Source organism: Bos mutus, chromosome 7 (genome assembly GCF_027580195.1).
Source record: "Bos mutus isolate GX-2022 chromosome 7, NWIPB_WYAK_1.1, whole genome shotgun sequence".
NCBI lineage: Eukaryota > Metazoa > Chordata > Mammalia > Artiodactyla > Bovidae > Bos > Bos mutus.
Genome location: NC_091623.1, coordinates 54,337,410 through 54,365,333, shown reverse-complemented (window position 1 = coordinate 54,365,333; position 27,924 = coordinate 54,337,410). Strand labels below are relative to the sequence as shown.

Here is a 27,924-nt window from a genome sequence, read left to right as displayed (position 1 = left end):
AGGGTAAGTCCCCCTGCACACACACTAGTTTAACTCTTTGTATTTTGTGCATATTTCTAAACCTACACTTTAAGACAGAGGTCTGCAAACTTTTTTGGTAAATGGGGAGCTATTAAATATTTTTGATTTGGTGGGCCAGATGATCTCTGTTACAACTACTCAGCTCTACCATGTGGCACAAAAGTGGTCACAGAAAATACATAAATAAACAGGTGTGGCTGTGCACCATCAAAACTATACAAAAACAGAAGCCAGGCGGGCTTATCCTTATTTTAAGGCAGAAGTTGTATTAAGAAAGAGGAAAAGGAGACTCGTGCTTTCAAAAAGCACTGAACCTTATTGGCTTATTTATTATTAAAAAAACAAAACACATGCAGAACTTTGAAGTGTGGACACTGGATCCTCAATATGTAAGAAACTGGGAATTTCCTGATGGTCCAGTCGTTAGGACTTGGCGCTTTCACTGCAGTGTTTCCGCGTTCAGTCCCTGGTTGGGGAACTAAGATCCCACAAGCTGAGAGGCCTGGCCAAAAGTTAAAAATATTAAAAAAAATTAATTTCGATGGACAAATGTAATCTTGAGGGAAAAGGGGAACTAGGAAATGCTGCTTCCAAAGTTCAGAGAACACACATTGTTGGTGGGACCCTAAAGTGGTGTTGGTCGTAACAGAAAACTACTTGACCCCCAAGAGAAATCAAAAGCTGTTCAAAGACTTGTGCACAAGTGTTCATAACATGTGTCACGATAGCCAGAAAGAGAAAACCCCAAATTTCCCTTTGGGGAATTGGAGAATGGATTAATAAAATATAGTTAACTATACAATGAAATATTATTTGGCCATACAAATAAATTAAGTTTTTTTTTTTTTCTTTCAATTTTTTAACTGTGCCATGCAGCATGTGGGATCTTAGTTCCCCAGCTGGGGATAGAACTTGTGCAGTGGAAGCTTGGTGTCTTAACCACTTGACCACCAGGGAAGTCACAGAAAGGAATGAACCTCGCCAAACATGCTCAGTGAATGAAACCAGTCACAAAGCACCACAGACTGTACTATCCCATTTATGTGACATATCCAGATTAGGCAGAGAAGCCATAGAAACATAGAGTAGGTCCATTTTTGCCTGGGCTGGTGGGGAGAACCCAGTGAACTGTGCAGGCATGAGGGATCTTACTGGGGTAATGGAAATGTTCTAAAACTGGTTCATGCTGATAGCTGCACAGTGTGATGAATGTGAACGTGGAGTCAGTCGTGTCTGACTCTTTGTGACCCCATGGACTGTAGCCTACCAGGCTCCTTTGTCCATGGGATTTTCCAGGCAATCGTACTGGAGTGGATTGCCATTTCCTTCTCCAAGGGATCTTCCCAACCCAGGGATCGAACCTGGGTCTCCCGCATTGTAGACAGACCACTAAAAATCATTTGAGCTGTACATTTCAAATGTGTGAGTTTTATAGTATGTAAGTGATACCCCACTAAAGTTGTTTTAAAAGGTTCTTCCAATGTGCATTCATTTTGGTAAACATAGCTACCGTCTTCATCATGGCAGGATAGACCCATAATACTATTTTGAAGTCATCTTGTAATTGTGGCATTCCTTGGAGAGGACAGTCACCGTCTGTTTTCTCAAATGCTGGCATTCAATTGTTAATGAATCTTTTTTAGATTGAATGAATGATCTAAAGAGGGCAACACTCTTTAACTCATTTATTGGGGTTCAGTTGGGGGTATTTATCTTGGCAGTGTCATCTTTTCTTTCAGGGTCTTCTTCCTTTTAACCCATAGTTTCCATGCTACACTTTTGATTCTTTTCCTTGTGTTATTTAGAAGTCTTTTGGACTTTTTGTGAGAAATGGCATGGTTTTCTTTCCTAGAATACTTCACAGGGTATTTCTGGAGAAGACCTAGAGGTATATGTATCTTGCTGGTCCTCATAGAGTTCTCTTTGTTGAGCCTATTCATAGCAAATTGGATATACTCCTTCCTGTCTAATAACTGATGGGTAGATCGTTGGGGGGATTTCTACAGATAATCATATCTATATATACAGACAGATTTCATTTGCTCCTTTTAAATTCTTACCACTTTCTTATGCTCTTGTTGCTCTTATGCTCTCTGGCAGCGGCTTTTGAATCATATTGATTGGAAGGGGCCTTCTGCACCCTGGTCTTCTTCCTGATCTTAAAGGGCATTGTGTTCCTATCGTATCAAAGTGTTATCTGCTGTTACATTTTGGTGGATGACTTTATCAGGATGATAAAGTTGCCTTCTCTTCCTAGGGCATTAGTGTTCTTTCTTATGAACAGGCATTGCATTTTTTTTTACAAAATCAAATGTCTGTTCTGCATCTCGTGAGATGATAGTATTTGTTCATTGATGTATTTCAAAACCCCTGGAACAAGGGTAGAACTCATAGCAGGCACTCAATAAGTATTTGTTGAATGAATGAATGAATACAGGTAGCTTTTTCTTTTGTTTTTTTTAACATGTCTGTGTGGTAAATGAATTGACTCTTCTACTGTGCTATTAACCTTGGATTCCTGGGTAACTCTGCCCTCTCATATCTACTACACAGCACTGTTCCTAGTTTGCTAGCTAGGATTTTTGCACCTTTGAGTGACACCAAATTGCAAATTTTCCTTTGTCATGCTGTTCTTTTGTTGGGATATGCCAGCCTCATAAAGTTAGTTGGGGAAAGTCCCTCAAAGTCCATGCCTTCATTCACCGATTATCAACTTTTTTTTTGGACAACTGTTTTATGTTTTCTCTCCTTATGTATGTCCGACTTATTGTGATCCTATGGGCTGTATAGCCTGTCAGGCTTCTCTGTCCATGGGATTTTTCAGGCAAGAATACTGGAGTGGGTAGCCTTCCCTTCTCCAGGGGATCTTCCCCACCCAGGGATTGAACCCAGGTCTCCTGTGTTACAGGTAGATTCTTTACCATCTGAGCCACCAGGGAACCCCCCCTTTCTTTTTTTAATGGGTGAGCCATTACAAACATAAGATTTCTTTAGCATTCATCCTAAGAACCAGGATATTGTCAAAAAATAAAAAGATCTTCCCTACTTCCAGGCTGATCGTTAGCCTGCCACAGTTTCATGGACGTTGGCCAGAGACACCAGATTTCTGGGTCAGAGACCAAGGGCTTTATTAACAGTGCAGGAGGCAACAGATGCTTCACGTTCCTGTTGATTCTCCTGGACTCCCAAGTTGCACAGGGATGATGTAAAATGGCCCATGTGGATGCTACTCATGGAGTCAGTTTGTGTCACAGCTCAGGAACTCCAGCTCATTTTCTAATGAGCTGTAAACAAATCTGCCCCATCTTTGCCCGGGAGGGACTTTAACTTTAGGACACTGGACTGCAAACATACCTGCCCTCTGCTCCGAGGATGTCTGGTCTATAAACATCCTCAAGGACACAGTGCAGAACAGAGCAAGACATATGGAAATGTGAGTTAGCCCATGGAGAACTATCTCCCAATGGACATTTCCTCTATAATCAAAATATAATGAATGCACATATGAAATTTAACATGGATAAAATGTTAGCGCACACAACCTCTAATCAAATTTCTCCCCACAAATATCCTTTCTTGAGGATTCAAAATATAATTTAATTTTTAAGTTATTTTTTTAAAAAAACCTTAGGAATTCATTGGTGGTCCACTGTTTAGGGCTCTGTACTCTGCCAAGGGGCCTACTGGGTTCAATCCCTGGTCTGGGAACTAAGATTCCACAAGCTGCGAGATGCAGCCGAAAAAAAGCAAAAAACTTACATAACAAGTCCTGGGAAAATAGACACTTAAATATAGCCTTCTGACAAAAGTGACTGTATTCAACCCAGAAGAATCGGGTAGGACAGGAACTGGATGCCTGTACAGAAAACTGTCATTTTTTTTTTTTCCCATAGAAGTTGTGAAAGCCCTCGTGAGCACCCATCCTTCTGTGTCATATGGAAGGACAAATAGAGAATGGTTGTGTTAGTATAACGACTATGTATGGGCCTTCAGATGGGACCTTCACTGGTATTCACAAGAGAACTCATTTTGAGAGAGGGGCTCTGTCAGTGTTACGAATGTGGATTTGACTTTATGCTACATTTTTTTTTTAAATTATTGAAGTAAATATGATTTACAATGTTGTGTTAGTTTCAGGTGTACAGCAAAGTGATTCAGTTATATGTGCCTGTATATATTGTTTCCAGATTCTTTTCCCTTCTAGACATAGTTCCCAATGCTGCATTTTTTATGTGGACCCCGAGTTCATTGGCTTCTTGGCTTTTCCTTGCGTAATATAAATACGCAAGGCCACATATATCACTCTAAATGCCCTCCAAGTTATTCAACAAGTTGTGATAGGTGATCTTTTTACTTATTGTGGCTCAGTTCTAAATACTGTATTATTTCCATTTTAACAGCCCCTGAGACACATGGGTTATTCAGGAATATGTCTTCTAGATGCAGTGCTGGGGTTTCTCGGTCGCCTTGTTTTTCATTTCCATTCTAGTTGTTTGTGATTGGAGGCAGTGACCTGTAGGATGTGGAACCTCTGGCATCTGTTGGGACTTTATGGGCCCAGTGTAGCACACGTTGCTCTGTGTCCACTCTTGCCACTTCCTACTATCACAACCTAGATTTTGCTCAACTTGTTAAATGTTAGTAAAACAAAAAACAGAAAACCCAGCTTGCTCTGTCTTTCTTTTCTTTTTTAAAGTTATTTATCACTGGATATGTTAGGTCTTTGTTGCTGCATACAGGATTTCGGTAGCTGGGGTGAGCAGGGGCTGCTTTCTCTTATGATGCACAGGCCTCTTACTGTGCTGGCTTCTCTTGTGGAAAACAGGCTCTAGGTGCATGGGCTTCAGTTGTTGTGGTGCAGAGGCCCAGTTGCTCCGCAGCATATGGGATCTTCCTGGGCTAGGGATCGAACCCATGTCTCCTGCATTGGCAGGCAGATTATTATCCACTGAGCCACCAGGAAAGTCCCTCCCCATCTTTCTTGAAGGAATGCCTCACAGCCCTGGCACATGGCAGAGGCAGAGCCACTGGTGTGATTTCTAGGAAAGCCGTTGAAAAGGGGACAATCCCATGTTTGTTATCTTACTCTCTTTCTCCTCGGTACTTCCTCCCTCTTTCTGCCTGGAAAGTAAATACAGTGCCAGGGACTGGAAGAAGGTAACCAGTAGGCAGAAGCCACCAGCAAAGATGGTGATGCCAGAACACAAGGCTTCCTTGCTTCTCAGCAGTTTCTCTGAGTAGCTGTACTTACACTGAACTGCTTATCTCTAGACTCATGGTACATGAGAAAAAGAAATACATATATTTTTTAAAGTCTCCACTGTAGTTTCATGATGGGAGAGCTATCAAGAATTTTTTATTTCTCGTAGGAGTTTAAATTTTTTTTTTTGACTGCATTGGGTCTTAGTTGCAGCACACAGGATCTTTGTTTCGTCATGTGGAGTCTTTCGTTATGGCACACAGCCTTTTCTCTAGTTGTGGCTCACAGGCTTAATTGCTTCACAGCATGTGGGATCTTAGTTCCGACCAGGGATTGAACCTACATTCCCCTGTGGTGCAACATGGATTCTAACTACTGGATCACCAGGGAAGTCCTCCCTTTCAGAAATGTTTATTACTCCCAGCTGAGTATAGTGTCTGCTGGTATGGTAGCCATGAGAACCTGCATCTTGGGTATCCACCTAGTGGGCTTAGTTTATGAGTGGCCCTGGTTGCTGCCCTGCCCAGAACCTACCTCTGGGGTTGTGCTAAGACTGCTCCTGGCAGTGACTAAGCCTGGCAGGAGTAATAGTACCAGCCCATCCCTGTGGGTCACAGGGCTCTCCCACTGATGGCCACGGTTTAAGAACCCCCCACTAGTCTGGCCCAAACTTGGCTAGACTGTTCCTCTGTCTAGGACTGCCCTGACTCAGCCTTCCTCCACCCTCTCTGTTCTGACTGGACTTGACAACAGATAACAGAATATCAATGGGAGTTGTTGATAAACTTGTCAAAGCTGATTCTGTGACCTGCTGTCACAAAAGGCTGATTGAAATGGGTTCGGAAGAAACTAGGAGAAAAATTGGAGACAGCAAGGAGAAAGATTTTTTAGGTCTATTTTTTTCAGTATTATTAATAAAGCCATGCCAGTTTTCTGTCAGATGGTTCTCCCTCCTTCTCATTTAAGCCTTCTGTGTACTTTAGATGTGTCTCTTGTAAAAAGGATTTAGCTAGACCCCAACTCCCACGTCAGTCCACTCTGAAAGTATCTTTCAATCTGTTTAGTTCAGTTCAGTTGCTCAGTCGTGTCCGACTCTTTGCGACCCCATGAATCGCAGCACGCCAGGCCTCCCTGTCCATCACCAACTCCTGGAGTTCACTCAAACTCATGTCGATCGAGTTGGTGATGCCATCCAGCCATCTCATCCTCTGTCGTCCCCTTCTCCTTCTGCCCCCAATCCTTCCCAGCAGCAGAGTCTTTTCCAATGAGTCAACTCTTTGCATGAGGTGGCCAAAGTACTGGAGTTTCAGCTTTAGCATCAGTCCTTCCAAAGAACACCCAGGACTGATCTCCTTTAGAATGGACTGGTTGGATCTCCTTGCAGTCCAAGGGACTCTCAAGAGTCTTCTCCAACACCACAGTTCAAAAGCATCAATTCTTTGGCACTCAGCTTTCTTCACAGTCCAACTCTCACATCCATACATGACCACTGGAAAAACCATAGCCTTGACGAGACGGACCTTTGTTGGCAAAGTAATGTCTCTGCTTTTGAATATGCTATCTAGGTTGGTCATAACTTTCCTTCCAAGGAGTAAGCGTCTTTTAATTTCATGGCTGCAATCACCATCTGCAGTGATTTTGGAGCCCCCCAAAATAAAGTCTGACACTGTTTCCACTGTTTCCCCATCTATTTCCCATGAAGTGGTGGGACCAGATGCCATGATCCTTGTTTTCTGAATGTTGAGCTTTAAGCCAACTTTTTCACTCTCCTCTTTCACTTTCATCAAGAGGCTCTTTAGTTCCTCTTCACTTTCTGCCATAAGGGTGGTGTCATCTGCATATCTGAGGTTATTGATATTTCTCCCGGCAGTCTTGATTACAGCTTGTGCTTCTTCCAGCCCAGCGTTTCTCATGATGTACTCTGCACAGAAGTTAAATAAGCAGGGTGACATACAGCCTTGACGTACTCCTTTACCTATTTGTAAACCTGTCTAGTTTTTTATTGTGATTTCTAATAGATTAACCTCTACCACCTCATAGTTATGATTTCTATCCAGATTTCTTTTAAAAAATGGCAATAGAGAAGATTTGATGAAAATGTATAGATACAGTTAAAAAAAACAATAAACTTGTGGTGGTTTAGTCGCTAAGTCATGTCCGACTCTTGCGACCGCATGGACTACAGTCCTCCAGGCTCCTCTGTCCTTAGGACTCTCCAGGCAAGAATGCTGGAGTGGGTTGCCATTTTCTTCCCCAGGGTAACATGTATCCCCTGCCAAAAGAAGGAAAAAGAATGCAAGTAAACAACAGGTGAAATACAGATGTCTGTACCTGAGTTAATCATATTGTGGCAATGTCAGTATTCTTATCTTGATAATGAATTACAGTTATGTAAGACATTGTCATTAGGAGATGCTGGACAAAGAGTCCGTGGGACCTCAGTACTATTTTTGTAACTTCTTGTGATTCTTAAATTATTAAAAATAAAACATGACTAAAAGTTGAGAAAGGAACAACACTACCTAAATGAATAGCGTGTTAATACATTCTTACTTTTGCTCACTCATTTTTGAGATTTAAGTCACATGAAAGTATAATTTATTTAATTGCTACATAGGGATCTTTTGTATGAATGTATACAACTTACTTATCCAGTCTACAGTGGATGGGCCTCTCTGGGTAGTTTGTAGCTTTTATCCATTATTAATAAAGTTGCCATAAACATTCTTGTACACCTCCCATGAACTCACTGGGTGTAGGATATTTATGTTCAGATTTCTTTTGTATTTTATGTAAAATGTATCTCATTGCTGATTAGTAATGAGAATGGGCATCTTTTTATATTTATTGGCTCTTGTGAGTTTCCCTTTGGAAATTACCTTTACATGTTTTTACTAATTTCTCTCTGTATCTTTGTCATTTCTCTATGATGTTTAGGAGTGTGATATTTCTGATACCAATTCTTTTTTCATTGTACATGTCCCTCTTTCTTTATGGTGTCTTGAACAGTGATTCTGAACTTTAATGTGTTAGTTTTTGTGTCTCTCTTAAGAAATCCTTCCCCAAACTCAATTCTAAATATGTTCAACTTCATTGTTTTCTTCAGCTATTCATGTTTGGTTTCACATTTAAATTTTCAATCAACCTGAAATTGACTTTTGTTTGTGACACTGTATGACAAGTTTATTGATAATGGTTTCAGATTCCACAGTGCAACTAATCTTTAATAAGTAAACTACCACTTGTTAATACTGATACTGTATCAAAGAAGACTTTTCAATTATCTTAAGAGGCTATAGAAATACTCCCCCCCTTTCCATCTGTATGTATCTGTATGTAGCTGAATTTCTTCACTTACTTCAATCAAAACAATGTATCACAGCAGAATGATTGTAAAAGCAAGCAAGTATGAGAATACAACTGTTCCTGTTAAGTGGACATTAAAGAGATAATGCAAAAATGTAAAATAATGCCACTCTTTTAATTTTTTGTTTTGGAAAATATACTTAAAAAATAAAGTACTATTTATTTATGTTTGCATGTAATGACTTATTTTTAACAGATGAGTAATAATATTTTTTGAGTAATATTTTTAAAAAACCCAGCTTTAACATTATTCTTGAAATTTGACATTGTTTAAGAAGATTTTAGCAGAGCCTTACAATCTTTTATAGAAATGAGAGAAACTTATGTCAAAAGAAAAGGTAAAGAGATCAAAATAAGATTGTATGTATATCTAAGAATCAATTAATAAATATTAAAATTCACAAATAAGTAGAAGAATATTATATAAAAATACAAAATGCTTTTTTATTACCTAACATTATCTCTTTCTTCTTTCTATCAATCTTTTAATCAATCAATCATATTAGTTAAGGTAATGCTGGCTGTTGAAACAGATAAGTCCTGAAGTCCAATGTAGCATTAAAGATGTATTTTGTATATTCTTTATATGTGCTGAATGTAGAACTGACAGGATTTTGTGGTAGATTACATAAATACTACTCTATACTAGTTCATGTTGACAGAAAACAACAAAATTCTGTAAAGCAATTATCCTTCAATTAAAAAACTAATTGAAAAAGAATAAAAGGTGACTTCAAGGATTTTGGCTTGAGCAGTTGCTCAATAATGGAACTGTCATTTACTGAAATGGGGGAAGACTGAGCAGGAACAGATGTTGGGGAAAATCATGCATTAGTTTTGGGAATCTGAAAATTAACATGACCATCACACCCAGTAGTGGAGATGTCAAACAGGCATCTCCTCAGGCACACTTCAAGAATTAAACAGTACCCCAAATTAATCAACATAGAATTTAGAAAAACCTTTTATTTTGAAATAATTTTAGATTCAGTGGTGCTAATGACATTTCATACAGCTGCCGCTTGCCAGGGTCACTACAAAGATATGTTATGACATGCTAGTTTCTTTGGAAAAAATGTCACTTGAGAATTTAGAATTTATCATAGCATGAAGTGTCTTTTTGACCAAAAGTAGATTCCCCTTTTGCCCCCTCTATCAACTTTTTTTTTTTCTCTCCACACTGTGTTGCTTGGGGGATCCTAGTTCCCCAGCCTAGTTCAATCATGAGATTGAACCCGTGCCCTCAGCAATAAAAGTGTTGAGTCCTAACCACCAGACCACCAAGGAATTCCCTTAACAACCTTTTTTTTCTTTAAACTTTTTATTTTGTATTGGGGTATAGCCAATTAGCAATGTTGTGATAGTTTCAGGTGATCAACTTCTCATTTTTAAATATTTCAAACTTGCCATGAAGTTGAAAGAATATCCTGGTGAGCATGTGGAGAAACTGAAACTCTTGTACACTGCTGGTGGGAATATGAAATTCAACTGCTGTGGAAATCAGTTTGGAAGTTCCTCAAATAATGAAACAATTATGTTTCACTTTGGGTATAAATCCAAAAGAACTGGGAAAGAAAAGTGAAAGTGAAGTCACTCAGTCATGTCCAACTATTTGCGACCCCATGGACTGTAGCCTACTAGGCTTCTCCATCCATGGGATTTTTGGTTTTGGGTATTTTTCTGGGCTCCAAAATCACTGCCAATGGTGACTGCAGCCATGAAATTAAAAGACGCTTACTCCCTGGAAGGAAAGTTATGACCAACCCAGATAGCATATTCAAAAGCAGAGACATTACTTTGCCAACAAAGGTCCGTCTAGTCAAGGCTATGGTTTTTCCTGTGGTCGTGTATGGATGTGAGAGTTGGACTGTGAAGAAGGCTGAGCGCCAAAGAAATGATGCTTTTGAACTGTGGTGTTGGAGAAGACTCTTGAGAGTCCCTTGGACTGTGAGGAGATCCAACCAGTCCATTCTAAAGGCGATCAGCCCTGGGATTTCTTTGGAAGGAATGATGCTAAAGCTGAAACTCCAGTACTTTGGCCACCTCATGCGAAGAGTTGACTCATTGAAAAAGACTCTGATGCTGGGAGGGATTGGGTGCAAGAAGAGAAGGGGATGACAGAGGATGAGATGGCTGGATGGCATCACTGACTCGATGGACATGAGTCTCAGTGAACTCCAGGAGTTGGTGATGGACAGGGAAACCTGGCGTGCTGCAATTCATGGGGTCACAAAGAGTCAGACACGACTGAGCGACTGATCTGATCTGATAAATCCAAAAGAACTGGGAGCATGGATTCAAATATTTGCACAACAATATTCACAGCAGCATTATTCACAGTAGCCTACTGATGCCAAACTCAAAAATTTACAAATTAAGTTGTTTTTATTTTTTTGGAGTTTTTATTTTTCCTTATATAAGTTATTTAAACATTTTTAAAAAAAAATTAAAAACAAATTTTTTTTTTTAAACCTTGTTGTGTGGCCTGCAGGATCTCAGTTCTCCAACCAGGGATCAACCTGTGCTCTCTGCAATGGAAGAACAGAGTGTTCACTGGACTGCCAGGGAAGTCCTAATTATTTTTTTCAATTTTTATTTTATATCAGAATATAGTTGATCAACAATACTGTGTTAGTTTCAGGCGTACAGAGAAGTGATTCAGTTATACATACATAAATTCATAGCTTTAAACATAGCCCAAACAAGGAGATGGAGATTTTCAGTCATTTAGAACACAGCTGCTTAGCATACCCCAGAAATAAAATCTGCCCACCATGAGAAGATAAATCCTGGGGCTATAAAGACCCCAAAGTGCTGTCACCCTTCAGAGCTTTCTGACCCAGAGACTCCCCATGAGGCTTCTGAATATCACCTAGATACATAAACCACCTCTGCAACTGCCTTTTCCTCCTGGAATAGAAGTTTGGCTACTCCCCCCTTCAGAGTAGTAACCCTGATGCTATAACTTTGGTATTTCCTGGTACTTTTCTCATATGCAAACCTGTCAACTGTGTGCTCAGTTGTGTCCGACTCTTTGTGATCCCATGGACTGTAGCCCACCAGGCTCCTCTGTTCATGGGGATTCTCCAGGCAAGAATACTGGAGTGGCTTGCCATGCCCTCCTTCAGGGGATCTTCCCAACCCAGGAATCGAACCCAGATTTCCCACATTGCAAGTGGATTCTTTACCATCTGAGCCAATCGATCTTTCTCCAGGGGAACTTTCTGATGCAGGAATTGAACAGGGGTCTCCTGCGTTGCAGGTGGATTCTTTACCAGCTGAGCTACCAGGAAGACCAAGAAACTTGTCAAAGTTCTACCCAAATAAGGTGTCTGTACTGCCACCTCATGGTCATATCTTTTTCCTTAATTAGTCCAGAAATCACTTGAATACTTAACGTGTATGGCTTCCCAGCTTCCCCAAAACACACATTTAGATAATTGATCCATTTGGTGTTTTATTTTTGTGAGTGGTGGGAGGTACATATGTAATTTTATCTTTTCCCAGATGGCTAACTAGTTAGTTGTCTTTGCACTTTTCATTAAAACTCCATGTTTGTCTCAGTGATCTGAAACACCACCTTTACAAACTAAAATTCCATATGTTTTTGTGCCTATTTTGAGATATTCTACTTTATTCCATTTGATTCCTATTTATGTGACAATACTATAGTGTTATAGTGGCTTTGTGCCATGTTTTAACATCAGTAGGGCATCATCGCTTGTTTTTCAGTGCTTTCTTGGGTATCATCAGATGTTTGTTCTTCCATATAAACTTTAGCATCAGTTTGCCTAATAAAAAAAGATTCTTGGCATTCGTATTAGGATTATGTTATGAAAACCAAAGTCACTCACTGGAGTCCGACTCTTTGTGACCCCATGGACTGTAGTCCATGGAATTCTCCAGGCCAGAATACTGGGGTGGGTAGCCTTTCCCTTCCCCATGGGATCTTCCCAACGGAGGGATCAAACCCAGGTCTCCTGCATTGCAGGTGGATTCTTTACCAACTGAGCCACAAGGGCAGCCCAGGATTATGTTATACTTCCAAATTAATCCTGGGAAATTTATATCTTTATTATGTTAAGCCATTTTATTGAAGAACAAAGGATGTTTTTCCTTTTGTTCAAATCTATTTTGTCTTACAAGAGTGTTTTAAGGTTCTTCATTTGGGTTTTATCCATATCTTGTTAAGTTTGAACCAAAGTTTCTTTTTTTACTATTGTAATTGAGTTTTTCCTTTACCATTTTATCACCTTATTAGTTACTGGCTTAGTAGATGGAGGCTTTTGACTTCTAAATGGCAATTCCATATCTTGCAAAGATACTGAATTCTTTAATTGCTTTTTTTTTTTTTTTTTTTTTTTTTGCCGTGCAGCATGTGAGACCTTCCCTGGTGGCTCAGCTGGTAAAGAATCTACCTGCAATGCAGGAGACCTGGGTTCGATCTCTGGGTTGGGAAGATCCCCTGGAGAAGGGAAAGGCTATCCACTCTAGTAGTCTGGCCTGGAGAATTCCCTGGGCTGTATAGTCCATGGGGTTGCAAAGAATTGGACACGACTGAGCGACTTTCAGATGAAACCTGGTTAGCTCCCCAACCAGAGGTCAAACTTGTGCCCCTAGCAGTGGAAACTCAAGAGTCCTAACCACTGGACCACCAGAAACTTCCCTGCTTATATTAATTTTATAATTGATACTGTAGACCTTTCCATGTGTAATAATATATCATCTGCAAAAAGAGGTGGTCTTACTTCTCTTGCAATTAATTTCTCTCATCTAATTGCATTAGCTAATGTCACCAGTACACAGACACACACATAGCTATAGATATAGATAATCAACCAACAAAGTATTCGCCAATTTTTATTTTCTTGAGTGTTTATATAAATAATGGCTATTGAATTTTGTCAAAGGCTTCTTCAGCATCAATGTAGATAATCATATAATTTACCTTCTTAGATGTCCTATAGGATGTGTTATTTAATGGATTTCCTAATAACTGAACAAACCTTGACTTCCTAGAGTAAATCCACTTGGTCAAGGCTTATTATTTTCTTAATGTGGCTTTATATTCTACTTGCTAATACTTACCATAGCTCATTTGAATTAATATTCAAATTCAAACCCATTGTCTCATTTTATGATAGCTCATTTGAATTAATATTCAAATTCAAACTCATCATCTAAAAAAATACTGATAAATGTTACAGCATAGATGTTTATGCTATGTGAAAGAAATGTCACAAGAAGGCATATAGTATTTTAATTTTTTTATTTAAAAAATATCTATTTGGCTGTGCTGGGTCTTAGTTGCGGCATGTGGGATCTAGTTCCCAGACAAGGGATCAAATCAGGGCCTCCTGCATTAGGAGTTCAGAGTCTTAGCCACCAGACCACCAGGGAAGTCCCCCATATGGTAATTTTTTAAAAAACTGATATGAAATGGTCAGAATAGGCAAATCTGTAGAGATAACCAATAGATTAGTAGCTGCTTAGGGTTGTGGATGGGATGGTGTATTTGGGGTGATGAAATCATTCTAAAATTGATTATAGTAATGTTTTCAGAATTTGTGAAAAACCATTGAATGTACACATTAAGTGGGTGAATTCTATGTGAAAAATGTCTCAATAAAGTTGTTACCAAAATCCCGTCCTCCAAGTCCAAAACCAATTCCTCTGAACTTGCGGCTCTTTTGTAGTATAAGCTCCTATACAATCTATCTTGGTTTTCTGTTTTTTTTTTTTTTTCAAGCAGCATCTTGCGTGGATTGCAGGATTTCAGGATTCTCCTCCTATTCAGCAACACAAGGGACCAGACGGTCAATACTGAAATCAGATTGATTATATTCTTTGCAACCAAAGATGGAGAAGCTCTATACAGTCAGCAAAAATAAGACTGGGAGCTGACTGTGGCTCAGATCATGAACTCCTTATTGCCAAATTCAGACTTAAATTGAAGAAAGTAGAGAAAACCACTAGACCATTCAGGTATGACCTCAATCAAATCCCTTATGATTATGTAGTGGAAGTGACAAACAGATTCAAAGGATTAGATCTGATAGAGTGCCTGAAGAACTATGGACGAAGGTTTGTGACATTGTACAGGAGGCCGTGATCAAGACCATCCCCAACAAAAAGAAATGCAAAAAGGCAAAATGGTTGTCTGAGGAGGCCTTACAAATAGCTGAGAAAAGAGAAGCAAAAGGCAAAGGAGAAAAGGAAAGATATACTCATGTGAATGCAGAGTTCCAAAGAAGAGCAAGGAGAAATAAGCCTTCCTTGGTGATCAATGCAAAGAAATAGAGGAAAACAATAGAATGGGAAAGACTAGAGATCTCTTAAAGAAAATTAGAGATACCAAGGGAACATTTCATGCAAAGATGGGCACAATAAAGGACAGAAATGGTATGGACCCAATAGAAGCAGAAGATATTAAGAGGTGGAAAGAATACACAGAAGAACGATACAAAAAAGATCTTCATGATCCAGATAACCATGATAGTGTGACCACTCACCTAGAGCCAGACATCTGGAAAGTGAAGTCAAGTGGGCCTTAGGAAGCATCACTACGAACAAAGCTAGTAGAGGTGATGGAATTCCAGTTGAGCTATTTCAAATCCTGAAAGATGATGCTGTGAAAGTGCTGCACTCAATATGCCAGCAAATTTGGAAAACTCAGCAGTGGCCACAGGACTGGAAAAGGTCAGTTTTCATTCTAATACCAAAGAATGGCAATGCCAAAGAATGCTTAAACTACAGCACAACTGCACTCATCTCACATGCTAGCAAAGTAATGCTCAAAATTCTTCATGTGAGGCTTCTACAGTACATAAACCATGAATGTTCAAGCTGGACTTAGTACAGGCAGAGGAACCAGAGATCAAATGACTAACATCTGTTAAATCATAGAAAAAGCAAGAGAGTTCCAGAAAAACATCTACTTCTGCTTTATTGACTATGCAAAAGCATTTGCCTATGTGGATCACAACAAACTGAGGAAAATTCTTCAAGAGATGGGAATACCAGACCACCTAACCTGCACGCTGAGAAATCTGTATGCTGGTCAGGAAGCAACAGTTAGAACTGGACATGGAACAACAGACTCATTCCAAATTGGGGAAGAAGTACTTCAAGGCTGTATATTGTCACTCTGCTTATTTAACTTACATACACAGTACATCGTGACTACATCAGTAGTCACGTACAGATGTGAGAGTTGGACCATAAAGAATGCTGAATGCCAAAGAATGAATAGTTTCAAATTGTGGTGCTGGAGAAGACTCTTGGGAGTCCCTTGGACTGCAAGGAGATCAAATCAGTCAATCCTTAAGAAAATCAACCCTGAATATTCACTGGAAAGACTGATGCTAAAGCTGAAGCTCCAATACTTTGGCCACCTGATGCAAAGAGCTGACTCACTAGAAAAAGACCCTGATGCTGGGAAAGATCGAAGGAAAGGAGAAGAGGGTGGCAGAGAATGAGGTGGTTAGATAGCATCACCAACTCAATGGGCATGAATCTGAGCTAACCCTGGGAGACAGTGGAGGACAGAGGAGCCTGGCATGCTGCAGTCCATGGGGTCACAGAGTTGGACATGGCTTAGTGACTAAACAATACAGTACAGGGAACACAGTCATGTAGACTGAGTGCATGATTGCCCCACCGTGGACATTACAGTATTGATGACAGGAACAGGTGTGACTGTTCACCAGCTTTGCCTGGGTCATGAAGGATTCATGTTGGTCTTTTCTAACCCTTTCTATTCTGGACCTGGCTGTCTCCATCAGCCTCCAGTGGGGCCATCCATTGAGTTTATCCCATTGGCTTTATCCCCTAGGCTATTTGGGATCCTGCAGTCAATGCAGCTCTGGTTCTTTCTTTACTCTTCACCTAGAGCTGCCACTCTCACAGGCAGCTGTCTTCCTCCTGACTGCTCAGTCACTTGTCACATAAAGAATGGCTTGTGATCTGGGGGATTGGGACATTCCTGTTTTTGAGAGGCTGAGGCAGCTGAACTTGTGAGCCTACTAACGTCCCTATTCAGGAAACCTGCAGGACTGACCCTACATGTGGGTGTTTTAAAATTCCATTTTCTATTAGATGTTTTATTCAGGTGTTTTGTTTGGTTTTCCCTTTCTGTGAAATACTGTCTGAGCAAGTTGCTTTATTCTTTTCATTTTTTAACTCAATATCTCTCTCAGTTCAGGGTCTGGTTTTAGTAGCAATTATAAAATCTAGCCCTTTAAAAATCTGATTTTTTATTGGTTAGTTGTTTTAAAATGACTGTTCTAAACACGTGCCTCAGATATATAAATTAATGAACCTCAGGCACGTAAGAGCCTTCTATATTGGATGGGTATTTTGTTGACCTGGGACTCTATGAGAGGTACTGTCAGCCAAGCCTACTTAGAATTTCTTTTCCCTGGAAATGGTATTTTACGAGATTCCTACAAATAATACATATAATCTCCTTCCACAATTTTTTACTATGATAAAATATACATCACATATTATTTATGCTCAACCATTTAAACTGTGTAGTTTAGGACTTTCATGGTGGATCAGGGGTTAAGAATCTGCTTATCAATGCAGGGGACATGGGTTCAATCCCTGGTCCAGGAAAATTCCACATGCCTCAGGACAACTTACGCCTGTACATCACAACTACTGAAGCCTGACTGCCCTAGAGCCCGTGCTCCATAACAAGAGAAGCCACTGCAATGAGAGAAGCTCATGAACAGCAGCTACAGAGTAGTCCCTCTCCCCACAACTAGAGAAAGCCTGCATGTAGCAACTGAAGACCCAGCATCAGTTCAGTTCAGTTCAGTCGCACAGTCGTGTCCGACTCTTCGCGACCCCATGAATTGCAGCATGCCAGGCTTCCCTGTTCAGCACCAACTCCCGGAGTTCACTCAAACTCATGTCAATTGAGTCGGTGATGCCATCCAGCCATCTCATCCTCTGTCGTCCCCTTCTCCTCCTGCCCCAAATCCCTCCCAGCATCAGGGTCTTTTCCAGTGAGTTAACTCTTTGCATGAGGTGGCCAAAGTACTGGAGTTTCAGCTTTAGCATCATTCCTTCCAAAGAACACCCAGGACTAACTTCCTTTAAAATGGACCAGTTGCATCTCCTTGCAGTCCACAGGACTCGCAAGAGTCTTCTCCAACACCACAGTTCAAAATCATCAATTCTTTGGTGCTCACCTTTCTTAACAGTCCAAGTCTCACATCCATACATGACCACTGGAAAAACCATAGCCTTGACGAGACGGACCTTTGTTGGCCAAGTAATGTCTCTGCTTTTGAATATGCTATCGAGGTTGGTCATAACTTTCCTTCCAAGGTGTAAGTGTCTTTTAATTTCATGGCTGTAATCACCATCTGCAGTGATTTTGGAGCCCCCCAAAATAAAGTCTGATACGGTTTCCACTGTTTCCCCATCTATTTCCTGTGAAGTGATGGGACCAGATGCCATGATCTTCGTGTTCTGAATGTTGAGCTTTAAGCCAACTTTTTCACTCTCCTCTTTCACCTTCATCAAGAAGCTCTTTAGTTCCTCTTCACTTTCTGCCATAAGGGTGGTGTCATCTGCATATCTGAGGTTATTGATATTTCTCCTGGCAATCTTGATTCCAGCTTGTGTTTCTTCCAGTCCAGCGTTTCTCATGATGTACTCTGTATATAAATTAAATAAGCAGGGTGATAATACACAGCCTTGACATACTCCTTTTCCTATTTGGAACCAGTCTGTTGTTCCATGTCCAGTTCGAACTGTTGCTTCCTGACCTGTGTATAGGTTTCTCAAGAGGCAGGTCAGGTGGTCTGGTATTCCCATCTCTTTCAGAATTTTCCACAGTTTATTGTGATCCATACAGTCAAAGGCTTGGGCATAGTCAATAAAGCAGAAATAGATGTTTATCTGGAACTCTCTTGCTTTTTCCATGATCCAGCGGATGTTGGCAATTTGATCCCTGGTTCCTCTGCCTTTTCTAAAACCAGCTTGAACATCTGGAAGTTCACGGTTCACATACTGCTGAAGCCTGGCTTGGAGAATTTTGAGCATTACTTTACTAGCGTGTGAGATGAGTGCAATTGTGTGGTAGTTTGAGCATTCTTTGGGATTGGAATGAAAACTGACCTTTTCCAGTCCTGTGGCCACTGGTGAGTTTTCCAAATTTGCTGGCATATTGAGTGCAGCACTTTCACAGCATCATCTTTCAGGATGTGGTCCACTGGAGAAGAGAATGGCAAACCACTTCAGTATTCTTGCCTTGAGAACCCCATGAACAGTATGAAAAGGCAAAATGATAGGATACTGAAAGAGGAACTTCCCAGGTCGGTAGGTGCCCAATATGCTACTGGAAATCAGTGGAGAAATAACTCCAGAAAAAATGAAGGGATGGAGCCAAAGCAAAAACAATACCCAGTTGTGGATGTGACTGGTGATAGAAGCAAGGTCCGATGCTATAAAGAGCAATATTGCATAGGAATCTGGAATGTTAGGTCCATGAATCAAGGAAATTGGAAGTGGTCAAAGAGGAGATGGCAACATTGACATTCTAGGAATCAGGGAACTAAAATGGACTGGAATGAGTGAATTTAACTCAGATGACCATTATATCTACTACTGCGGGCAGGAACCCCTTAGAAGAAATGGAGTAGCCATCATGGTCAACAAAAGATTCTGAAATGCAGTACTTGGATGTAATCTCAAGAACAACAGAATGATCTCTGTTCATTTCCAAGGCAAACCATTCAATTTCACAGTAATCCAAGCCTATGCCCCAACCAGTAATGCTGAAGAAGCTGAAGTTGAACAGTTCTATGAAGACTTACAAGACCTTTTAGAACTAACACCCCAAAAAGATGTCCTTTTCATTATAGGGGACTGGGATGCAAAAGTAGGAAGTCAAGAAACACGTGGGGTAACAGGCAAATTTGGCCGTGGAATACGGAATGAAGCAGGGCAAAGGCTAATAGAATTTTGCCAAGAGAATGCACTGGTCATAGCAAACACCCTCTTCCAACAACACACGAGAAGACTCTATACATGGACATCACCAGATGGTCAACACCAAAATCAGATTGATTATATTCTTTGCAGCCAAAGACGGGGAAGCTCTATACAATCAGCAAAAACAAGACCAGGAGCTTACTGTGGCTCAGATCACGAACTCCTTATTGCCAAATCCAGACTTAAATTGAACAAAGTAGGGAAAACCACTAGACCATTCAGGTATGACCTAAATCAAATCCCTTATGATTACACAGTGGAAGTGAGAAATAGATTTAAGGGACTAGATCTGATAGAGTCCTGATGAACTATGGGTGGAGGTTCGTGACATTTTACAGGAGACAGGGATCAAGACCATCCCCATGGAATAGAAATGCAAAGAAGCAAAATGGTTGTCTGGGGAGGCCTTACAAATAGCTGCGAAAAGAAGAGAAGTGAAAAGCAAAGGAAAAAAGGAAAGATACAAGCATCTGAATGCAGAGTTCCAAAGAATAGCAAGAAGAGATAAGAAAGCCTTCTTCAGAGATCAATGCAAAGAAATAGAGGAAAACAACAGAATGGGAAAGACTAGAGATCTCTGCTGAGGTCCAGCCCCGGCTGATCCAGGGAATTTGAAGGGGAGATGGCTTCGGCGAGTTCACTGGATACAATGCTGCTGCTACTGCTGCTAAGTCGCTTCAGTCGTGTCCGACTCTGTGCGACCCCATAGACGGCAGCCCACCAGGCTCCCCCCTCCCTGGGATTCTCCAGGCAAGAACACTGGGGTGGGTTGCCATTTCCTTCTCCAATTGGACACAATAGCTTTATTTAAATATTCATCAAAGATATAAAGAGTAATAGAATGAGGATAGCTCAGTAGGAAAATTCAGTGGAGAAAAGAGGCTGAGTGGCTTGGTTTACGGGGAAAATCAATATAACCTGTGACATCAGGTTAGCTCTGACCACGGAGGCCGCAGGCGCCCTCTCGAGTAGTGGAAGGTGCTCCACCTTAGGCACCTTCTTGAGTGGGTCTTAGAAGCCCAGGCAAATAAATGGTTGCAGAGGACCTCCGTGCTCCAGGTGGAGACTCAGCCAGAAATTGAGAAAAAGAATGACATGGGGAGACCAAGCTTCGGTGAGCAAGGCCCATAGCTTTATTTTCAACAGGGGCTTGTATACTCTAAGTATACACATAGAGGATAATAGGGATAATGTGAAATCATACAAAGTCAGCAGTCTTTGATCCTTATCGAAACCAGGGTTTCTTTCCTGCAAATTTATCATATACAAATGGTTTAGATGATTTACATCATCTTCTGGTCAGAAGGCCTATTAACATTTTATGACTCTTGACAAAGGTTTGTCAACCATAAGACTTATTTTCTCTAAGAGTAATTATTTTAAGGTTTGGCGCCATCCTCCGAAGGTGTTAGATAAAGTTGCATTCCCTATAGGGCAGAGGTGCAGTGGGTTTATAACAAAGGAAAGAATTTATTACCTTAAGGTTCTAAAGTTGCTAACACCAAGGCCACTACTTATTTTTTCTACATACCAACTATATTAATCAATACACATTCAAGGATACAATACCGGGGATGTGGAAACTTGGCAGCAAGCATTGGCTCATCAATGAAATCTTTTACTAGTTTTATCCTGACAGTTTCTAACTCTCCGAGAGGCTCTAAGCTATTTGAATATCTTAAGCTTCCCGTGCCTCTCATGGCTGGGAGACTGTAAACAATTGTATGCATAGCTGTAGGAGTCCGGGTAAACTTGTCAGGCGAGTTAGAGAGCTATCTGAGGGGTTTGGATTTAAACACTCCTAATGCCCAGGAACTGTAAGCTGTTATTAACTGGAGCTGTGAGTTAACTCTTTATCAGAGAGAGTGAGATGGTGGTGGGGGACAGCCCCCAGTAAAGTCAGAGGTGAGAGTAGGCAGACTCTGGTTTTTTGGGGGTAGATGCTCGAGAATATCCAGGGGGACTCCTGAGGCTCCATCCCGCCTTTGTGTATGCTGAGCCTCCTTCCTCATGACCTTTGCGATGGGCGGAGCTCCTCACACCGGCTACCGGCAGATCTCTTCAAGAAAATTAGAGATACCAAGGGAGCATTTCATGCAAAGATGGGCTCGATAAAGGACAGAAATGGTATGGACCTAACAGAAGCAGAAGATATTAAGAAGAGGTGGCAAGAATACACAGAAGAACTGTACAAAAACAATCTTCACAACCAAGATAATCACGATGGTGTGATCACCCATCTAGAGCCAGACATCCTGGAATGTGAAGTCAAGTGGGCCTATGAACAAAGCTAGTGGAAGTGATGGAATTCCAGTTGAGCTGTTTCAAATCCTGAAAGACCCAGCATAGCCAAATATAAAAACAAATCTTAAAAAAAGCATTAAGTATATTCAGTAGCATTAAGTATATTCTTATTGTTATGTAACCATCATTACCATCTATCTCCAGAAATTTTTTACCATCTCAAATTGATACTTGGTACTTAAACACTAACTCCCCAATGCCCTTTTCCCTAGTCTTGACATCTCTTCTACTTTCTGTCTCTGCCTATGAAATAGATTCCTCCAGTTAACTTAATGTAAGCGGAATAATACAGCTTATAGTTTTTATTTATTTTTTTGTATCTGGCTTATTTCACATAGCTGAATGTCTTCAGGATTCATCTACTATATCTTGGCAGGTGTGTTTTTCATAGGCATATTGAGAAAAAGCAGAAAATTGGGAGCTTTTGATAAATACAAAAAATCTCTACTTTGGGTATCAAGATATAGCAACTGTTACGCCAGAGCACTTTTTGTTTTGTCTCTACATGGACAAATTTAATTATATCCTCTGGAGGACTGTGCGTCACATCAAGCAATAAGATCCAGGTGTCATTATATCAAGGTACTTTCAACAGTCTTGTGAAGGATCTCAGTTGTCTGTTAGTCAGAAATCACTGGGTGTGAATTCTCTAGCGGTCCGTTGATTAGGACTCTGTACGTTCACTGATGAGGGCCCAGGTTTAATCCCTGTCAGGGAAATAAGATCCTAAAGGCCATGTGGCATGACCAAAAAAAAAAAAGAAAGATCACTGGTGCCTTTACTCTTTGCTGAGCAAGGCTCTATGTCATTGGTAACCAGATGAAACATACTACTGCCCACAATATGCAAAAACCCTCAAAAAGAAAACAGAAGCAGACCCTACTGTCAGTCTGTGTAAACTTTAATGCATTTCTACAGATGGAGTTAATTATATATAAAATTCTGATTCTTCATAATATAAAAAGTTGAGATGTGCATTATAAGCCACTTAGTAATTTATTTGTAAAATATATAAAGCAATGCTTGACAGAAATACAAGGCAAAAAAGCCCACAATTTCACTGGGAGATTTGATCACCTCTCCCATAATGTTTCTTCAAATAGTAGAGAAAAATTAGGTAGGATACAATGTGAAAATGATGAGCAAACTGCCTAATATATGTACGCAGTATACAGTGTCAAGTAACTGTTAGAAACTAGAAAGTGTTTGCGGGTAATGGTGAGGGAATGGACTAAAATGTGCAAAGGTCTTTTGCGGAAGATTAATATTTTCTATATCTTGTGTAGGCTGGTGATTACATAAGTATACTCAATTTTCAAAAGTCATTTGTGGAATACTTAAATGTATATTTCACTGAACACTAACAGTATCTCAATGCAAAAAAAAAAAAGTAAATATCCTGTGCAGTCACCATGAAACTAACTCTTCTGTGGACGTGTTGAGCACAAGGTTTCCTAATTCGAGGACTGTGGTGTTAAGTACAATCTCTACTAGGCAGTAGATAGCCAGTTTTTACCTACGACCCTATGAAACTTCAGGGTAACAAAGAAATATTAGAAAATAGAAAACACATAATGCTTCCCACAGCACGCAAAACCCTTCTATAAGAAGGCAGATCCTAATGTCAGATAACGCAGACTATTCCAGGATTTCAGGTTTCAGGCTTCTCATCCTGAGCAGGGTGAATTTGTTTCATGCATAATGACCAGTGGAACTTTCCAAGTCTGTCACCATTAGGATACCATTTTTGGGATTACTAGTTAGGCTGAAAGGGTAAGACTAGAAATCTCTTCAAGAAAATTGGAAATATCAAAGGAACATTTTGCCCAAAGATGGGGCACAATAAAGGACAGAAATGGTAAAGACCTAATAGAAGCAGAAGAGATCAAGAAGAGATGGAAAGAACACACAAAAGAACTGTACAAAAAAGGTCTTAATGAGCTGGATCACCACCATGGCGTAGTCTCTCACTCAGAGCTAGATATTCCGGAATGTGAAGTCAGGTGGGCCTTAGGAAGCACTGCTGCCAATAAGGCTAGTGGAGATGATGGAATTCCAGCAGAATTATTTAAAATCCTAAAAGATGATGGTATTAAAGAGCTGCACTCAATATGTTAGCAAATTTGGAAATCCAAACAGTGGCCATAGGACTGGAAAAGATCAACCCTCATTCCAATTCCTAAAAAGGGCAGTACTAAAGAATGTTCAAACCACCAGACAGTTGCACTCATCTCCCATGGTAGTAAGGTTATGCTGAAAATCCTCCAAGTTAGGCTTCAGGATTATGTGAACTGAGAACTTCCAGATGTTCAAGCTGGGTTTAGAAAAGGCAGATGAACCACAGATCAAATTGCCAACATTTGGTGGATTATAGAGAAAGCAAGGGAATTCAGAAAATATCTACCTTTGTTTCATTGACTATGTTAAGGCCTTTGGCTGTATGGGTCAAAACAAACTGTGGAAAACTCTTAAAGAGATGGGAATCTTACCTGTCTCCTAAGAAACCTGTATGTGGATCAAGAAGCAACAGCTAGAACCCATATGGAACAACTGATTGATTCAGAATGGAGAAAGGAGTACGACAAGGCTGTTTATTGTCACTCTGTTTATTTAACTTATACACAGAGAACATCATGGGAAATGCCGGGCTGGATGAGTTACAAGCTGGAGTCAAGACTGCCGACAGAAATGTCAACAACCTCAGATATGCGGATGATACCACTCTAATGGCAGAATGCGAAGAGGAACTAAAGAGCCTCTTGATGAGGGTGAAGGAGGAGAGTGACAAGGCCAGCTTAAAACTCAATATTAAAAAAAATAAGATCATGGTATCTGGTCCCATCACTTCATGGCAAACATAAGGGGAAACAGAAGAGGCTTCCTGGGTGGTACAAGTGGTAAAGAACCTGCCTGCCAATGCAGGAGACATAAGAGACGCAAGTTCAATCCCTGGGAAGATTGGGAAGATTCCCTAGAGAAGGGAATGGCAACCCACTCCAGTATTCTTGCCTGGAAGATCCCATGGACAGAGGAGCCCGGTGGGCTACAGTCCACAGTGTCACAAAGAGTCGGACATGACTGAAGCAACTTAGCAGCATGCACAAGGGGAAAAGGTGGAAACGGTGACGAATTTCCTCTTCTTGGACTATAAAATCACTGCAGATGGTGACTGCAGCCATGAAATTAGAAGACAGTTGCTTCTTGGCAGGAAAGCTGTGACAAACCTAGACAGTGTGTTAAAAACCAAAGACATCACTTTGCTAATAAAGGTCCGCATAGTCAAGGCTATGGTCTTTCCAGTAGTCATGTACAGATGTGAGAGCCAGACAATAAAGAAAGCAGAGCACTGAAGAACTGATGCTTTCAAACTATGGTGCTGGAGAAGACTCTTGAGAGTTCCTTGAAAAGCAAGGAGATCAGCGTGTATCTTAAAGGAAATCAACCCTGAATACATCTTCAAGGACTGATGCTAAAGCACCAATACTTTGGCCACCTGAAGCGAACAGCTGACTCACTGGACAAAACCCTGATGCTGGGAAAGATTGAAGGCAGGAGGAGAAGGGGATGACAAAGAATGAGATGGTTGGATGGCATCACCAATTCAATGGGCATGAACTTGGGTGAATTCCAGGAAATGGTGAGGGAAGCCTAGTGTGCTGCAGTCTGTGGGGTCTCAAAGAATTGACCAACTTGGCAACTGAACAACAATAAATTAGGCTGGTGTTATAATTTTGGTTTATTAAGATTGCAGTCTATTTTAAACCAAAAAAGTTGACCTTACACCATGTAAGACTGAAATACACCAAATACATGAACATGAAGGAAATCTAAGGAACAGATTAATAGAAAAACAGAAGAAAAACTGAGTATTTTGAAATGCATGAATTATATAGTACAAAAATTATATTTCAATAAAGCTGTTTTCTCAAAACAAAAAATTGTGACAGAACCTACATCACTGAGTAGTTAGGTTATAAAACTTTAATGTATGAAGCATCTAGAAGAGTAACATTAAAAAACATTAGCTAGTGCCTGATGAACTATGGAATGAGGTCTGTGACACTGTACAGGAGACAGGGATCAAGACCATCCCCATGGAAAAGAAATGCAAAAAAGCAAAATGGCTGTCTGGGGGCCTTACAAATAGCTGTGAAAAGAAGAGTAGCGAAAAGCAAATGAGAAAAGGAAAGATATAAGCATCTGAATGCAGAGTTCCAAAGAATAGCAAGAAGAGATAAGAAAGGCTTCCTCAGAGATCAATGCAAAGAAATAGAGGAAAACAACAGAATGGGAAAGACTAGAGATCTCTTCAAGAAAATTAGAGATACCAAGGGGACATTTTATACAAAGATGGGCTCGATAAAGGACAGAAATGGTATGGACCTAACAGAAGCAGAAGATATTAAGAAGAGGTGGCAAGAATACACAGAAGAACTGTACAAAAAAGATCTTCACAACCAAGATAATCACGATGGTGTGATCACTCACCTAGAGCCAGACATCCTGGAATGTGAAGTCAAGTGGGCCTTAGAAAGCATCACTATGAACAAAGCTAGTGGAGGTGATGGAATTCCAGTTCAGCTATTTCAAATCCTGAAAGATGATGCTGTGAAAGTGTTGCACTCAATATGCCAGCAAATTTGGAAAACTCAGCAGTGGCCACAGGACTGGAAAAGGTCAGTCTTCATTCCAATCCGAAAGAAAGGCAATGCCAAAGAATGCTCAAACTACCGCACAATTGCACTCATCTCACATGCTAGTAAAGTAATGCTCAAAAATCTCCAAGCCAGGCTTCAGTAATACGTGAACCGTGAACTTCTTGATGTTCAAGCTGGTTTTAGAAAAGGCAGAGGAACCAGAGATGAAATTGCCAACATCCACTGGATCATGGAAAAAGCAAGAGAGTTCCAGATAAACATCTATTTCTGCTTTATTGACTAGGCCAGAGCCTTTGACTGTGTGGATCACAATAAACTGTGGAAAATTCTGAAAGAGATGGGAATACCAGACCACCTGACCTGCCTCTGGAGAAATCTGTATGCAGGTCAGGAAGCAACAGTTAGAACTGGACATGGAACAACAGACTGGTTCCAAATAGGAAAAGGAGTACGTCAAGGCTGTGTATTATCTCCCTGCTTATTTAATTTATATACAGAGTACATCATGAGAAACGCTGGACGGGAAGAAACACAAGCTGGAATCAAGATTGACAGGAGAAATATCAATAACCTCAGATATGCAGATGACACCACCCTTATGGCAGGAAGTGAAGAGGAACTAAGTGATGAAAGTGAAAGAGGAGAGTGAAAAAGTTGGCTTAAAGCTCAACATTCAGAAAATGAAGATCATGGCATCTGGTCCCATCACTTCATGGGAAATAGATGGGGAAACAGTGGAAACAGTGTCAGACTTTATTTTTTTGGGGCTCCAAAATCACTGCAGATGGTGATTGCAGCCATGAAATTAAAAGACGCTTACTCCTTGGAAGAAAAGTTATGACCAACCTAGATAGCATATTCAAAAGCAGAGACATTACTTTGCCAACAAAGGTCCGTCTAGTCAAGGCTATGGTTTTTCCAGTAGTCATGTATGGATGTGAGAGTTGGACTGTGAAGAAAGCTGAGTGCTGAAGAATTGCTGCTTTTGAACTGTGGTGTTGGAGACGACTCTTTAGCCTCCCTTGGACTGTGAGGAGATCCAACCAGTCCATTCTAAAGGAGATCAGTCCTGGGTGTTCTTTGGAAGGAATGATGCTAAAGCTGAAACTCCAGTACTTTGGCTACCTCATGCGAAGAATTGACTCATTGGAAAAGACTCTGATGCTGGAGGGATTGGGGGCAGGAGGAGAAGGGGACGACAGAGGATGAGATGGCTGGATGGCATCACCGACTCGATGGACTTGAGTTTGAGTGAACTCCGGTAGTTGGTGATGGACAGGGAGGCCTGGCGTGCTGCAATTCATGGGGTCTCAAAGAGTCGAACACGACTGAGCGACTCAACTGAACTGAACTGAAAGCAAAGTA

At 40.6% G+C, this 27,924-nt stretch overlaps 1 protein-coding gene across 5 annotated transcripts in view; it reads left to right on the top strand.

Moving 5' to 3' along the window:
* The window catches only part of LOC106700887 (zinc finger protein 177), a 31,196-nt gene extending 16,870 nt beyond the window's left edge, over window positions 1–14,326 (top strand). For all 5 annotated transcript variants that reach the window (XM_070373631.1, XM_070373629.1, XM_070373628.1 and 2 more), the window contains one exon: window positions 11,079–14,326. In XM_070373631.1, the coding sequence (XP_070229732.1) occupies window positions 11,079–11,200 (122 nt within the window). In that variant the 3' untranslated portion in view covers window positions 11,201–14,326. The remainder of the gene's footprint in view (window positions 1–11,078) is intronic.
* The last annotated feature ends 13,598 nt before the right edge of the window (window positions 14,327–27,924 follow it).